Source organism: Chiloscyllium punctatum, chromosome 45, assembly GCF_047496795.1.
Source record: "Chiloscyllium punctatum isolate Juve2018m chromosome 45, sChiPun1.3, whole genome shotgun sequence".
Taxonomy (NCBI): Eukaryota; Metazoa; Chordata; class Chondrichthyes; order Orectolobiformes; family Hemiscylliidae; genus Chiloscyllium; species Chiloscyllium punctatum.
This window is the reverse complement of record NC_092783.1, coordinates 28,021,807-28,037,234: the sequence shown is the minus strand read 5'-3', so window position 1 is coordinate 28,037,234 and position 15,428 is coordinate 28,021,807. Positions and strand designations below refer to the sequence as shown.

The 15,428-nt window shown below is 45.0% G+C and overlaps 1 protein-coding gene across 3 annotated transcripts in view; it reads left to right on the top strand.

Moving 5' to 3' along the window:
- Positions 1 to 15,428, top strand: part of LOC140467253 (myosin-binding protein H-like) — a 48,503-nt gene that overhangs the window by 21,423 nt on the left and 11,652 nt on the right. For 2 of the 3 annotated variants that reach the window (XM_072563497.1, XM_072563499.1), the window contains exons 7-9: positions 1,101 to 1,260; positions 3,031 to 3,167; positions 3,363 to 3,549. In XM_072563497.1, coding sequence (XP_072419598.1) covers positions 1,101 to 1,260; positions 3,031 to 3,167; positions 3,363 to 3,549 — 484 coding nt within the window. Of the gene's footprint in view, positions 1 to 1,100; positions 1,261 to 3,030; positions 3,168 to 3,362; positions 3,550 to 5,921; positions 5,963 to 15,428 lie in introns of those variants that run through there. The other variant, XM_072563498.1, reaches the window with a different exon arrangement.

Below are 15,428 nucleotides of genomic sequence, written 5' to 3'. Positions count from 1 at the left end.
AGTGGAGTGTTTTCCCCCTCGTACCTACTGATTTCAGTTTTGCTAGGCTGCTTGTTGTCACACTAGATAGCTTTGATGTCATCCGCTGTCATTCTCACCTCATCTCTGGAATTCACATCTCTTGTCCATGTTTGAACCAAGGCAGTATTCAGGTCAGGAGCAGAGTGACCCTGGTAGAAGCCAAACTGGGTGTTCCTCAGCAGGTCATCCATCACGTTCCTGATGATTAAGAGTAGACTGATGGGGCAGTAATTAGCTGCGTTGGGTTTGCCTGCTTTTTATGTACAGGATGTACCTGGGCTATTTTCCACATTGTTGGGTAGATGCCAGTGTTGGAGGTGTACAGGAACAGTTTGGCTAGGGGATTGGCAATTTCTGGAGCACAAGCCAGAAAGTTGTCAGGGCCCATAGTCTTTGCGGTGTCCAGTGCCACCAACTGGTTTTTGACATCATGCGAAGTGAATCAGATTGGCTGTTCAGTGCCTTTATTTTATGTTATTAAATTAAAACTGTTGAAAAAACTGCAGCATGTTGTTTGCTCTTTCCCTATAGCCATAAAAATATTTCAACTTCAAGTATTTATTCAATTTCCTGAAGAGAGTTCCTATTACACCAATTCCTGCTGTCTTTTCTGATTGTGTGTTCCGGATGACAACTCTCTGTGAAAGAGTAAAAATAAAACTCCATCCTGTCACAGTGCCCGATCTGAAACCTTAACTCTCTTTCTTTTTCCACAGAGGCTGACAGACCTGCTGAGTATTTCCACAATGCTCTATTTTTATTTCTGATTTTCAGCATTGCTTTCACTTTTTATGCTCATGGTACCTTGTGCCGTTATGTCCTCTGATCGCTAACACCTCTCTCAGTGGTGATTTTTTTTCCCTCTGTAGTCTGAAAACTCCTTAAGAATTTGAACACCTTCATCAAATTTGTCCTGAATGTTCTCTGCTCTGAGGAGAGCAGTTTCTTTTCAGCCTGCCCACTTAGTCTGGCTAATTATTGGTGTGTTCTCATATGTCGTAAGGTCTTTGGGAGACACAGGGCACAAAGTGTATGAACAAAGTCTCTGATGCACATATTCTGTTTTCTTTTTCCATCAGGAATGGTTCACTGTGGTTGAGAAGTGCCGTTCCTGCTCCTACACTGTCTCCAACCTGGTGATGGGCAATTGCTACAACTTCCGGGTCTTCTCTGAGAACCTATGTGGACTGAGTGAGACAGCAGCACAGTGCAAGGATACAGCCAACATCCCCAAAATAAGTGAGAGCTCACTCCCAGATAAACAACCAGTCAACCAGCCTCAGCCTCTCCAAGGAGTGTCTGACTCACTGCCCCAGTCAGAGGGGGAACAGAAAATTGCATTAAACTTTGCAACATCTGGTTTTGGTGGAGACAGGCCACTGGGTAGGGAACTGAGCTGATCTCAGGAGGTGGGTCGGTCAGTGAAAGCAGTGGACCTCTGTGTTCACTGATGTTTTAGTTTTAGTATTTGGAGACCAGTGATCTGAGTAGGTAAAAGGAGGTGAGAAGCCCATTCTTGAGGGAACACCCTTTACTGAATGGCTCGTGAGATATTGGGATGTTGTGACGTCCACCACATAGCCCCTGCATCCACACACTTTCCGACTACCACTCCTTAGCCCTGCTTTCTCTGATCTCAGCTCTGGGACCCCTCCCCTACCCTTGAATGCTACACTGTGCAGCACCCTCCACATACTAGGACCTGCTCTGTCCAACTCCTCCTTCTTGCTTTTCAAGCCCCCGGCTGCTACACCATGCTCTCCACAACAGTCCCCCAGCCCCATGCTGTTAGACAGCCCACCCCATTTAGTCCCACACTGCAGAGCCTGACCACTGTTTGAAACCCTCTGACGTTACCTGCCTCTCTCATAGTGACCACCTTCACTGGCACAACTTCGTAACCTATCTAAAATCGGTTCGGTTTGTACGAGAGAAACCCAGACGACTGAAAGTCCTGCTTCCATCCCCTCCCTCTCGTATCCTCAACTCCATCTCTCGGGTGTCTCTTCAGATTGTGAAGCTCCCTCCCCTCAGGCTGCCGAGGAGAGCTACACCGTTTATGAATCAGGGCCATCCCTCCAGCATCGGTGAGCACACAGCAAGTGCAGCATGAGAGGGAGTCCCAAAGAGCAACGCGATCACAGATCCTGGGCTGACTGATCACAGAACTTAGGTTAACAGAATAAAATCCCCTATGGTATGGAAGCAGACCATTCAGCCCATCAAGTCCATACTAAGCCACTGAAGAGCATCCCACCCAGACCCGCCCCCCTCCTATTATCCCTCTAGCCCAGCATTTGCCATGGCTAATCCACTTAGCCTGCGCATCCCTGGACACTAGGGGCAATTTAGCATGGTCAACCCACCTAACCTGCACGTCTTTGGAGTGTGGGAGGGAATCAGAGTACCCGGAGGAAACTCACAGACATGAGGAGAACATGCAAACTTCGCACAGACAGTCGCCCAAGGGTGGAATCGAACCCAAGTCCCTGGCGCTGTGAGGCAGCAGTGATAACTACTGAGCCACCGTGTCACCTTGATCAGTGATCCTGGGTGGATCACTAAACCCTGCTTGTTCACTGATTGTGGGTTGATCCATCAGTGATATTGAGCTCATCACAGATCCTAGGTTGATTACTCTTCCTGGATTGGCTGTTATCACCACCCATCCAACCTTCACCACCTGGCCCTCACAGTGGGTGTGAATAAACTCATCAAAGGTATGGACCTCTCTGTGAAGTCCAAGGTGTGTCGAATGCAGAAATGAATATTTTTACTGATTTAACAGAATGGAACCTGTCCTGCCCTGTCCTGTCCTAGCTCAGGGTTTGGTGAACACTGTACAATCCACCCACCACAAACTGAACACTATCTTGGAATAGGACTTCATCCATTCCTGGTCTGTACAGTCCAGGACCAATCATTGCAAGACCGGTAATTTATTATATGACTACTGAGCAGAGTTCAACTCTATCAATAACTCACATTCATGACCACCTCTGTTTACAGGTACCCCATATAATGCCCCTATTTACCAAGAGAAAGATTTCACTGAAGCCCCTAAGTTTACACAGCCCCCAACAGACAAGACTGCAACTGTAGGATTCACCACCAAACTCTTCTGCAGTGTCCGAGGAAATCCCAAGGTAAGAAAAGACACAGATACACTCTCATATGCCGAGTGTTGTAGTCTCATGGTCAGACACACACTTACACCCTGAGTATTACTCCCTGTCGTCTTTTCAGTCGTCCATATAACCCACAAACACCCATATCCTCAGACACGACTCCTAGAGTGATTGAATATGATAACAAAACTCCTTTATTATGATCTCTTAAAGCCCAGAATCAGTTGGCTGAAGAATCAGATGTTGATTGAGCATGACCCCAAATTCAGAACTCTGACCAACGAAGGGATCTGTACACTGGAGATCCGCAAGCCCAGCACCTTTGACAGAGGAGTCTACACATGTAGAGCAGTCAATGCACTGGGAGAAGCGGTAGCAGACTGCAGGCTCGATGTGAAAAGTAAGTTGGAATGAATTGGTATTTTGAAACCTCAGCATGTACCAAACCTTCAATATTTCAATTATTATGGTTGACCTACTTACACAGCAAGATCCAACAAACAGCAATCAGTAACTCGATGGTCTGTTTAGTAGTGCTAATTGAGTGAAAAATATTGGATCCTGAGGAGAATTTGTTTACTTTTCTCCAAAACAGTGCAATGAGATCTTTAATTCCACCTGAGTGGGCAGATTGGGCCTTATGCAAAACTCTCAGACTAAGGACAGACAGCATCCCCAACAGTGTAGCTCTCCCTCAGTACAGCATGGGGAATATAGACCTGGATAATGGCTGAAAGACTTTGTATTGGGCTTGGTCTGAACTAAGAGAAAGAAAGAAAGAATTGTATTCACATTGCACTTTACAGCCAATGAATCATTGATGTATTATAGGAAACACAAGCAGCAATGTGATTTTAAACTGTTGGTTGTGATCAATTGATAAGCATTGGTCGGGAAAATCATGAGGGGCACGGATAGGGTAAATAGACAAGATCTTTTCCCTCGGTTGGGGGAGTCCAGAACTAGTGAGCATAGGTTTAAGGTGAGAAGGGAAAGATATAAAAGGGACCTAAGGGGCAACTTTTTCATGCAAAGGGTGGTACGTCTATGGAATGAGCTGCCAGTGGAGGTACTGGAGCCTGGTACGATTACAATATTTAAAAGGCATCTGGATGGGTATATGGATAGGTATCTGCCAGCATTTGGTCTACATCCCTCTAAACCCTTCCTATTCATGTATACATCCGGATGCCTTTTAAATATTGTAATTGTACCAGCCTCCACTACTTCCTCTGGCAATTCATTCCATACACACACTACTCTCTGCATGAAAAAGTTGCTTCTGAGATCCCTTTTAAATCTTACCCCTCTCACCTTAAACCTACACCCTCCCTCTGCACTCCCCTATCCTGGGGACCATAAGACCATAAGACATGGGAGTGGAAGTAAGACCATTCGGCCCATTGAGTCCACTCCACCATTCAATCATGGCTGATAGGTATTTCAACTCCACTTACCCGCATTCTCCCCGTAGCCCTTAATTCCTTGTGACATCAAGAATTTATCAATCTCTGCCTTTAACAAAAGGTTGGCTCGAGGGATGACTTTCAATAGATCGCAGCGAGGTAGCTGCTCTGCTACTCACGAAACCCTGAGCCAGAATCAGGTCGTCTATGAATGATTTAGCACCAGGTTCCCCATGAACATGCAGTGCAAGTAAGGAGAGAGGCGGCGCCCATACGGCCGCACTCCAGACCAGAATCAAATGGTGATACACACCGACCGGAGTCGGTTATCCTAGGCCAACCAGTGATCCACGGCGCTAGGGTATCGTTACATTTAGGCAGGATTCTGACTTAGAGGCGTTCAGTCATAATTCCACAGATGGTAGCTTCGCACCATTGGCTCCTCAGCCAAGCACATACACCAAATGTCTGAATCTGCGATTCCTCTCGTACTGAGCAGGATTACTATTGCAACAACACAACATCAGTAGGGTAAAACTAACCTGTCTCACAACGGGAAAGACCCCACCCGTGCACCTCGTGACTTTATAGAGTTCTATGAGGTCACCCCTCAGCATCCACCCTCCAGGGAAAATAGCCCCAATCTATTCAGCATCTCTGTATAGCTCAAACCTTCCAAACCTGGCAACATCCTTGTAAATCATTTCTAAACCCTTTCAGGTTTAACAACATCTTTCCTATAACAGGGAGACCGGAACTGAAAGCAGTATTCCAAAAGTAGCCTAGCCAATGTCCTGCACAACCACAATATGACCTCCCAACTCCTTTGCCTCAAAAACACTGATCAATTAAGGCAAACATACAAACAAATAGCATATGGTTAGACTTAATAAACCCAGTCAGCTGTTCCCCTGCTGTAAGGAGCTCCAGATACTGAGTTTGTCCAAGGTCAGCTGTGAATTTAAATTTTTCTTTCCTTAATTTTGTTTATTTTTCTTAGACCAAACTCAGATGTCTAGAGATACTTGAAACTATATAGCAGAGGCAGTCAGGTGTAAAAGTTTGCTGCCTGGTCAGCTATGAAAGTTCACTGCCCCTTTTTTCACCTCCCATGTGGTCCCTGTTCTCTCTCTCTTGTTTTATTGTACCATTGTTTTGATTTTACTCCCCCAAAGATCCAAAACAATGCAACAGTTTGTAAAAGAATAATTACTGCTCTGAGGAATCGAGGACATCAGCTCCAAAACTGAAAAAAAACTCAAAAAAAAAGGACCAGCTCTTCCAGCCACAATTTTCTCCCTTCCTCCATCTTGGATTACCCAGAATCCATTCTTCCTTTCTCCAGGTTCTTTTTACTTCTTTGCAGGAAACATAGGACCATTCGGGCACTGACTGCAAAGTCTCTTAGCTACTGGTTAAAGCCAACAGCTTATAGCAACTGGTGAGAGAAATTCATTGACTTTCTTTAGGGTTATTACATTTTTACTGCAGAAAGACTTCTCATAGTTCCTAGGTGCTGCAGTGTGTTGTGCCTCATTTAAATAATGTTTTGTGGGTGTTGGAATGATTGCTCCTGTAGTTGAGTATCTGGTCAGCGTGTGTGACTTTCCTGTAGACGCAGCTTTACATTGGCTTTGAGTTCAACTGTGACATCTAGGAAGGGGAGTTTGTTGTTGTTCTCTTACCTCGGGAGTTTAGCCTTCTTCCTTTTCTCAGCGGCAGACGCAGTGGGAGGAGTGACAGCGAGGACTAGAGGCCCGACGGGAGGGTAGGAGTACAGTTTTAAAACTTACTCGTATATAGGCAGAGCACTCGCTGAGCAGGAGTGGACATGGGACTGCTGGGTAAGTGAGGCTTTACATTTGGGAATGGCGGTTAGTGCAGTTGAATGTTCCTCCTGCAGTGTCCCTGCTGACTGCATCTGCGGGAAGTGCACCAACTCCAGCTCCTTGGAAGCCACGTTAGGGAACTGGAGCTGGATGAACTTCGGATCATTTGGGAGGCGGAGGTAATTGAGAGAGTTACAGGGAGGTAGTCGCATCTTAGGTACAAGAAGAAGGTAGATGGGTTACCGTCAGGCGACAGAAAGGGAACCGGCAGGCAGTGTAGGGATTCCCCGTGGCCGTTCCCCTAAACAACAAGTATACCATTTTGAATATTGTTGGGGGGATAACTTACCGGGGTAAACAATGGGGCACAGGTCTCTGGTACAGAGTCTATCCCTGTTGCTCAGAAGGGAAGGGGGACAGTCATTGTCATTGGGGACTCCATAGTTAGGGGGACAGATGGGAGGTTCTGTGGGGATGAGAGAGACTCGTGGTGGTGTGTTTCCACCCAGGTGCCAAGGTTCGTGAAGTCCCTGATCGTGTTTTCGGGATCCTTGAGGGGGAGGGGGAGCAGCTCCAAGCCATGGTCCACATAGGCACCAACAATGTAGATAGGAAAAGGAATGGAGATTTCAGGCAGAAATTCAGGGAGCCAGGGTGGAAGCTTAAAGCTAGAACAAACAGAGTTGTTATCTCCGGTTTGTTACCTGTGCCATGTGCTAGTGAGGCAAGGCGAGAGACAGGAGTTGAGCACATGGCTACGGGGATGGTGCAGGAGGAAAGGTTCTGGATTCCTAGATAATTGGGGCTGTTTCTGGGGTAGGTGGGACCTCTACAAACAGGATGGTCTACACCTGAACCAGGGTGGCATGGTGGTTCAGTGGTTAGCACTGCTGCCTCACAGCGCCAGGGACCGGGCGACTGTCTGTGTGGAGTTTGCACATCTCCTTATGTCTGCGTGGGTTTCCTCCGGGTGCTTCGGTTTCTTACCACAGTCACAAAGATGTGCAGGTCCGGTGAATTGGCCATGCTAAATTGCCCAAAGGATATGTAGGTTCGGAGTATTTGTCAGGGGTAAATGTAGGGTAGGGGAATGACTCTGGGTGGGTTAGTCTTCAGAGGGTTGGTGTAGACTTATTGGGCCGAAAGGTCTGTTTCCACACTGTAGGAATTCTAATATCCTGGGGGGAAATTTACTCATGCTCTTCGGGAGGGTTTAACCAGATTCAGCAGGGGAATGGGAGCGTAAATTGTAGTTCGGGTATAGATCACATTGAGAGTAGGGAGGTCCGAAATAAGGTTTCATGGTTGCAAGAAGGCATCGGCAAGCAAAAAGTTGGTTTGAAGTGTGTCTATTTCAATGCCAGGAGCATCTGGAATAAGGTGGGTGAACCTGCAGCATGGGTCGGTACCTGGGATTTCAATGTTGTGGGTAGAGCAGGGACAAGAATGGTTGTTGCAGGTTCAGGGATTTAGATGTTTCAGTAAGAACAGAGAAGATGATAAAAGAGTTGGGGGTATGGCATTGTTAGTCAGGGACAGTATTACAGCTTCAGAAAGGGCATTTCAGAATTCGCCAATTGAGGTAGTATGGGCTGAGATTAGAAACAGGAAGGGAGAGGTCACCCTGTTGAGAGCTTTCCACAGGCCTCTGAATAGTTCCAGAGATTTTGAGGAAAGGATAGGAAAGATGATTCACAATAGGAGCGAGAGTGACAGGGTAGTTGTTATGGGGCACTTCAAATTGCCAAATATTGACTGGGAATACTATAGCACTTCAGATGGGTCAGTTTTTGTCCAATGTGTGCAGGAGGGTTTTCTGACACAGTATGTAGACAGGCCAACAAGGGGCGATGCCATATTGGAGTTGGTACTGGGGAATGAACCTGACCAGGTGTTAGATTTGGAGGTAGGTGAGCACTTTGGTGATTAGATTACTTACAGTGTGGAAACAGGCCCTTCGGCCCAACAAGTCCACACCGACCCGCCGAAGCGCAACCCACCCATACCCCTACATTTACCCCTTACCTAACACTACGGGCAATTTAGCATGGCCAATTCACCTGACCCGCACATCTTTGGACTGTGGGAGGAAACCGGAGCACCCGGAGGAAACCCACGCAGACACGGGGAGAATGTGCAAACTCCACACAGTCAGTCGCCTGAGGTGGGAATTGAACCCGGGTCTCTGGAGCTGTGAGGCAGCAGTGCTAACCACTGTGCCACCGTGCCGCCCAATTCGGTTATGTTCACTTTAGCAATGGAAAGGAAACGTTATACACTGGAGGGCAAGAGCTACAGCTGGGGGAAAGGCAATTACAATGCGATTAGACAATGTTTAGGATGCATAGGATGGGTAAGGAAACTGCAGGGCATGGGCACAATAGAAATGTAGAGCTTATTCAAGGAACAGTTACTGTGTGACCCTGATAAGGATGCACCTGTTAGGCAGGGAAGAATTTGTCAAGCACAGAAGCCGTGGTTTACTAAGGAAGTTGAATATCTTGTCAAGAGGAAGAAGAAAGCTTATGTTAGGATGAGATATGAATGTTCAGTTTGGATGATTGAGTTACAAGTTAGCCAAGAAAGACCTAAAGAGAGAGCTAAGATGAGCGAGGAGGGGAGATAAGAAGTTGTTGGCGGATAGGATCAGGGAAAACCCTAAAGCTTTCTATAGGTATATACGGGATAAAAGAATGAGGTAGAGGAAGATTAGAGCTAATCAAGGACATTAGTGGGAAGATGTGTGTGGAGTCAGAGGAAATAGGGGAATGCTAAATGAATATTTTTCATCAGTATTCACACTGGAAAAAGACAATGTTGTCAAGGAGAATACTGAGATACTGGCTACTAGATTAGATGGGATTGAAATTCACAAGGAGGAGGTGTTTGAAATTCTGGCAAGTGTGAAAATAGATAAATCCTCTGGGACGGATGGGATTTATCCGAGGATTCTCTGGGAAGCCAGGGAGGAGATTGCCAAGCCTCTGGCATTGTTCTTTATGTCGTCGTTATCGACAGGAATAATACCAGAAGACTGGAGAATAGGAAATGTTGTTCCCCTGTTCAAGAAGGGGAGTAGAGGCAATCCTGGTAATTATAGGCCAGTGAGCCTTACTTCGGTTGTGGGTAAAATGTTGGAAAAGGCTATAAGAGATAAAATTTCGAATCAACTCAATAGGAATAAGTTGATTAGGGATAGTCAACATGGTTTTGTGAAGAGTAGGTCGTGCCTCACAAACCTTATTGAGTTCTTTGAGAAGGTGACCAAACAGGTGAATGAGGGTAAAGCCATTGATGTGGTGTATATGGATTTCAGTAAGGAGTTTGATTCGGTTCCCAACGATAGGCTATTGCACAAAATACGGAGGCATGGGATTGAGGGCAATTTAGCGGTTTGGATCAGAAATTGGCTGGTTAAAAGAAGACAGAGAGTGGTGGTTGATGGGAAATGTTCATCCTGGAGTTCAGTTATTAGTGGTGCATTGCAAGAATCTGTTTTGGGTCCACTGCTGTTCGTCATTTTCATAACTGACCTGGATGAGGGCGTAGGAGGATGGGTTAGTAAATTTGTGGACGACACTAAGGTGGGTACAGTTGTGGATAGTGCCAAAGGATGTTGTAGGTTACAGAGGGTCATAGAGAAGCTGCAGAGCTGGGCTGAGAGGTGGCAAATGGAGTCTAATGCAGAAAAGTGTGAGGTGATTCACTTTGGAAGGAGTAACCCTATTTTTATATTCAATCCTCAACATAATAAAGAATAGTAATCTATTAGATTTCAAAATTACTGTTTGTGGAGAAGATTTGTAGCTCAGGTTGTGGATCAGGTTGTAAGTTTGCTCGCTGAGCTGGTAGATTTGTTCTCAGATGTTTTGTCACCATGCTGGGTAATACCATCAGTGAGCCTCCGTTGAAGTGCTGGTGTTCTCTCCCACTTGCTATTTACGTGCCTTGGTCTGTTGTGGTGGGTGAATGGTAGGATTCTTCATAGTGTAGATGAGCAGAGAGATTTTGGTGTCCATGTACTTAGATCCCTCAAAGTTGCCATCCAGGTTGACAGGGTTGTTAAGAAGGCATACGGTATGTTAGCTTTTATTGGTAGAGGGATTGAGTTTCGGAACCATGAGGTCATTCTGCAGCTGTACAAAACTCTGGTGTGGCTGCACTTGGAGTATTGTGTGTAATTCTGGTCACTGCATTAAAGGAGGCTTTGGAAAGGGTTCAGAGGAAATTTACTAGGATGTTGCCTGGTATGGAGGCAAGGTCTTACGAGGAAAGGTTAAGGGACTTGAGGCTGTTTTCAACAGAGAGAAGAAGGTTAAGAGGTGAGTTAATTGAGACATACAAGATAATCAGAGGGTGGACAGTGAGATTCTTTTTCCTAGGATTCTGATGGCTAGTATAAGGGGGAATAGCTTCGCATTGAGGGGTGATAGATATAGGACAGATATCAGAGGTAGTTTCTTTACTCAGAGAGTGGTAGGGGTATGGAACGCCCTGCCTGCAACAGTAGTAGACCCGCCAACTTTACGGGCATTTAAATGGTCATTGGTAGACAAATGGACGAGAATAGAATAGTGTAGGTTAGATAAGCTTCAGATTGGTTTCACAGGGCGGTGCAACATCGAGGGCTGAAGGGCCAGTACTGTGCTGGAATGTTCTATGTTCTATGTTCTTCATCTTTGGTGAACTTTATGTCAGTAAGGTTGTTGTTTATGTGTTTGTGGGTTTTTTCTAATTTGTTGCATTTCATGATGACAAAGGTGTCATCCACATAGCAGATCCAAAGCTTGGGTTGCATCGTGGGAAGGGCTGTTTGTTCTAACCTCTGTATAACTGCTGCTGCATACATATAGATGAAGAGGGACACCAGTTCAACTGGGACAATACATCCATCCTGGGACAGGCTAAACAAAGACATGCATGGGAATTCCTAGAGACCTGGCATTGAAATTGGAACTCCATTAACCAACATATCGATTTGGACCCCATTTACCAACCTCTCTGAAACAGAACAGGAAATGGTAGCACCCACCACAACAGACCAAGGCACGTAAATAGCAAGTGGGACAGAACACCAGCACTTCACCGGAGGCTCACTGATGATATTACCCAGCATGGTGACAAAACATCTGAGAACAAATCTACCAGCTCAGCGAGCAAACTTACAACCTGATCCACAACCTGAGCTATAAATCTTCTCCACAAACAGTAATTTTGAAATCTAATAGATTGCTGTTCTTTATTATGTTGAGGATTGAATATAAAAATAGGGTGGGGTTATGTTTCAGTTATACAGGGCATTGATGAGACTACGTCTGCTGTACTGTATAGAGAATGAGTCACCTTATTTAAAGAAGGCTGTAAATGCTTTGGAAGGACTTCAAACTGATACCCGGAATGGGCAAATTATCTTCTGCAGAAGAATTGAAAACGTTAGGCTTGTACCCACTGTAGTTTAGACCTGTAAGAAGTGATTTTGTTAATACCTGCAAGATGTCAAGGGTAGATGTGGAGTTGTTTCCACTTGTGGGAGAATTCAGAACCTAGTGGACACTTTAAAATTAGGGTCATCTATTTAAAGAGATAATAAGGAATGTTCTCACTCAAAGGCTAGTGAGAATTTGGAAAACTTCCTGAAAAGGTGATGGTAGCAGAAGTTTGACGGTATTTAAGGCAGAAGTAAATAGATTCTTTATAGGAGAGTGAAAGATTCCAGAGTCAGCAACAATGTGGACTCATCAGATTAATTATGATTTTGTGACTCTGAGGTTAATTTTGACTGTGGACAAAATATCAGGCGGTGGACAATGTTGAACCTGCTGCTGATATTTGATGCATCTCAGACATGACCAATGCCAGTTTGCTGTTGGAGGTAACTATTCCATTGGTAATACCCCTGTTGTGTTATGTGGGCCTACATTACAGCTCCTCTCCTGTGAGAGTGAGTCAAAGCCCAGGTGCTTCTCAATCAGTTATTCTCAGATGGGCTTCCACCTATTCATTCCCACACATTTAAATTGTACTGTTTCTATTTCTTCCCCACACTCTTGTGGACTTTGCAGTTGGCAGAAATGTGGGGTAGTCACAGCATTCTGAGCATCACATCATATAGTAGTTTTTCAGCAGCTTAGATCGAGAGTGTGGTGGGTAATGGAATGGAATTTCCCCTCTGCACCATCACCATAGCTGTGACCGCCTATTTCCTACTGTTGGTATAGGACACATGCCAGTTCCATCTAGAAACAATATAAAAGAAAGTGGAAATGCAAATCCTCAGTGCTTGAAGAGAATTCAATATGGGCAGCAGCCTGAAGTTGTTTTCTATCTTTCAAAAATCCAACTGGTGGCTCGTCCCAGATCCCTCAACCTTCATATCCACTTTCCATCCTTCCTACATTGATGTCTTAGCTTGACCTCTCCTTGCTACATCTTGCAATGCTCACATACCTTTTCCCCTCAACAATGCTTTGTGAACTCCATGAAGGTCAAATTCTTTCAAACTTGAACTCTAGGTCGTGCTGCTAATTTTTCTTTCGCTGCTGGACAAAGGTTGCTGTTCTCAGGGGCAGATCCTTTAAGTTCTATCATTTACTTCTGCTAACCTACAGCTGTTCGTTCTCCCTTCTCTCCATAGTTTGCGTCTCTTCAGTCTCTCTCTCTGTCTTGATCGTCTTATTGATGGAGTTCAGTATATTAGGAGGTTGAAGGCGATTATTGATTTTAAGCATTGCCAATGAATGCAGGGGTAATAGATGAATGGAGCTTGGTGCATGTAAGACACAGGCAACAGAATTTTGGACCAGCTTGTGCTTACAAAGAGTGCAGTGTGGGGCATTGGCCAGGAGTGTGTGTCAGAGACCTGATAGGTGTCAGGTTGAGGGGCATAGACAATGTGGATAGGAGGACATATTAGCATTTAGTAGAGGAGTCAATAACCAGAGGAATTGATTTTCAGGTAAGACTTGAGAGGGGAGTTGAGAAATGTTTTCGTTCGGAGGGGAATGGCAATCTGGAACTCACTGCCTGAAAGGGTGGTAACATTTAATCAATACTTTGACATTGTCTTTCTAGCTATTGAGAGAAAGCGAGGACCCGCAGATGCTGAAGAGTCAGGGTCAGAAAGTGTGGCGCTGGAAAAGCACAGCATGTCAGGCAGCATCCAAGGAGCAGCAGAGTCGACATTTAGGGCGTAAGCCCTTTATCAGAAATGTTCATGATGAAGGGCTATTGCCCGAAACGTTGACTCTCCTATTCCTCAGAAACTACCTGACATGCTGTGCTTCTCCAGCACCACAATTTTTGACTATTTCCAGCTACTGACCAAGAATTGAAAAATGGGATGAGTGTAGTCAGACCTTTGACTGGCCTCCGCTGCAATGTAAACATTAATGAGGAGAAGGGGCAGGGCCAAAGCTGCAAAGATAGAAAAAGTGGCCTTGAGAAAAATAGAGGCTCATTGGCTCAACCCAAGTTATGACTGCAAATAGATCTTCAAACAAATGCTGGGTGGAAGTCTGTGCTGAGAGAACAACAGGATAAATCAGGATTATTTGGTATTGGGGCAATTATAACAGCTAGATACATCACACACTAGAGACATTACATCACACATGTTATCACAATCTTCCCAACAACCTTGCCACTTTGAGCAAGCAACAGTCAAACTGACAAGATATTCGTGCAAGATGGGATAGTCCCTTTAACTTCACATCACAGAGAGAATGACCTTCCTTCCACAAACATCCTGTGAAAAGGTTTACAAGGTGAATAAGCATTTCTACAAATGGGTTGATCAACTCTTCATAAATCACCCTGTAAATTAATCTGGCCAGAATATCCCAACTGACAGAAGCAGAATCTGGGACATTATAACCAAGAACATGATGCCCTAAATACCAATAATTTCTCTTTGAATCTGGGTGCTATGCCAGAGCTGAACCGTTACTGGGCACTGCCATTTCACATAGTCTTATTTGGTGCCAGCTGGCTCTGATCCAGTTCCAAACTAAAATAAGCCAGAACCTTGGCCAAATCTTATGGAGAATGTACTTAGAGGAATTAGCAGCTGATTAGGTTGCTCCCTGACCTCGAGATTGCGACTTTGCTTTGTACACTGCACAAGCTGCCAAGCCTCATTCAAACTTGCTCTGTCTGTGGAGTCCTGACTCAGATTCTCTTTGCCATTCTGCAACGCCTTCTTTTTTTTTGTAAATTCATTTAAGGAATTTGAATGTGAGTGGCTGGACAAGCATTTATTGACTGTCTCTAGTTGCCCTTGGGAAGATGGTGGTGAGCTGTCTTGCTGAACCGTTGCTTTCCATGTGCTGTAGGTAGACCCATAATGCCATTAGGAAGGGAGTTCCAGATGTTGACCCAATGACAATGAAGGAACGGTGATATTTTTCCAAGTCAGGATGGTCAGTGGCTTGGAAGACATCCTGCAGTGCTGTTCTGATGTATCTGATTCCCTTAGAATCATAAAGAGCAATAACACGTCAAAAGACACTTCAACCCTTTTGACAGTCTGTGCCTGTCAGAAACAATCACCTGTAAAAATCCAATTTTCCAGCACTTGGCCTATTGCTTTGTATGCCTTGGTATTGCAAATATACATCGAAATTTTTCTTAAATGTTATCAGGTTTCTGCCTCTACCACTCTCAGAGAAAGTGAGTTCCAGTTTCCCACCATCCTGTGCTACTCTTGTCCTTAGATGATAATAGTTGTTATCTCAGGAGCATTGGTGAATGTTTGCTGTGCATCTTGTCAATAGTACACTGCTGCTACTGAGCATCAGTAATGGATATTTGTGGATGTGGTGCCAATCAAATGGGCTACTTAGTCCTGGATGGTGTCAAGCTTCTTGAATGTTGTTAGAGCTGAACTCATCCAGGGAACTGTGAATATTCCATCACACTCCTGACTTGTAGATGGTGGACAGGCTTTGGGGAGGCAGGATGTTAGCTACTCGCTGCAAGATTCCTAGCCTCTGACTTGCTTTTGCAGCCACAGTATTTATATGGTCAGTCCATTTTAGATTCTGGTC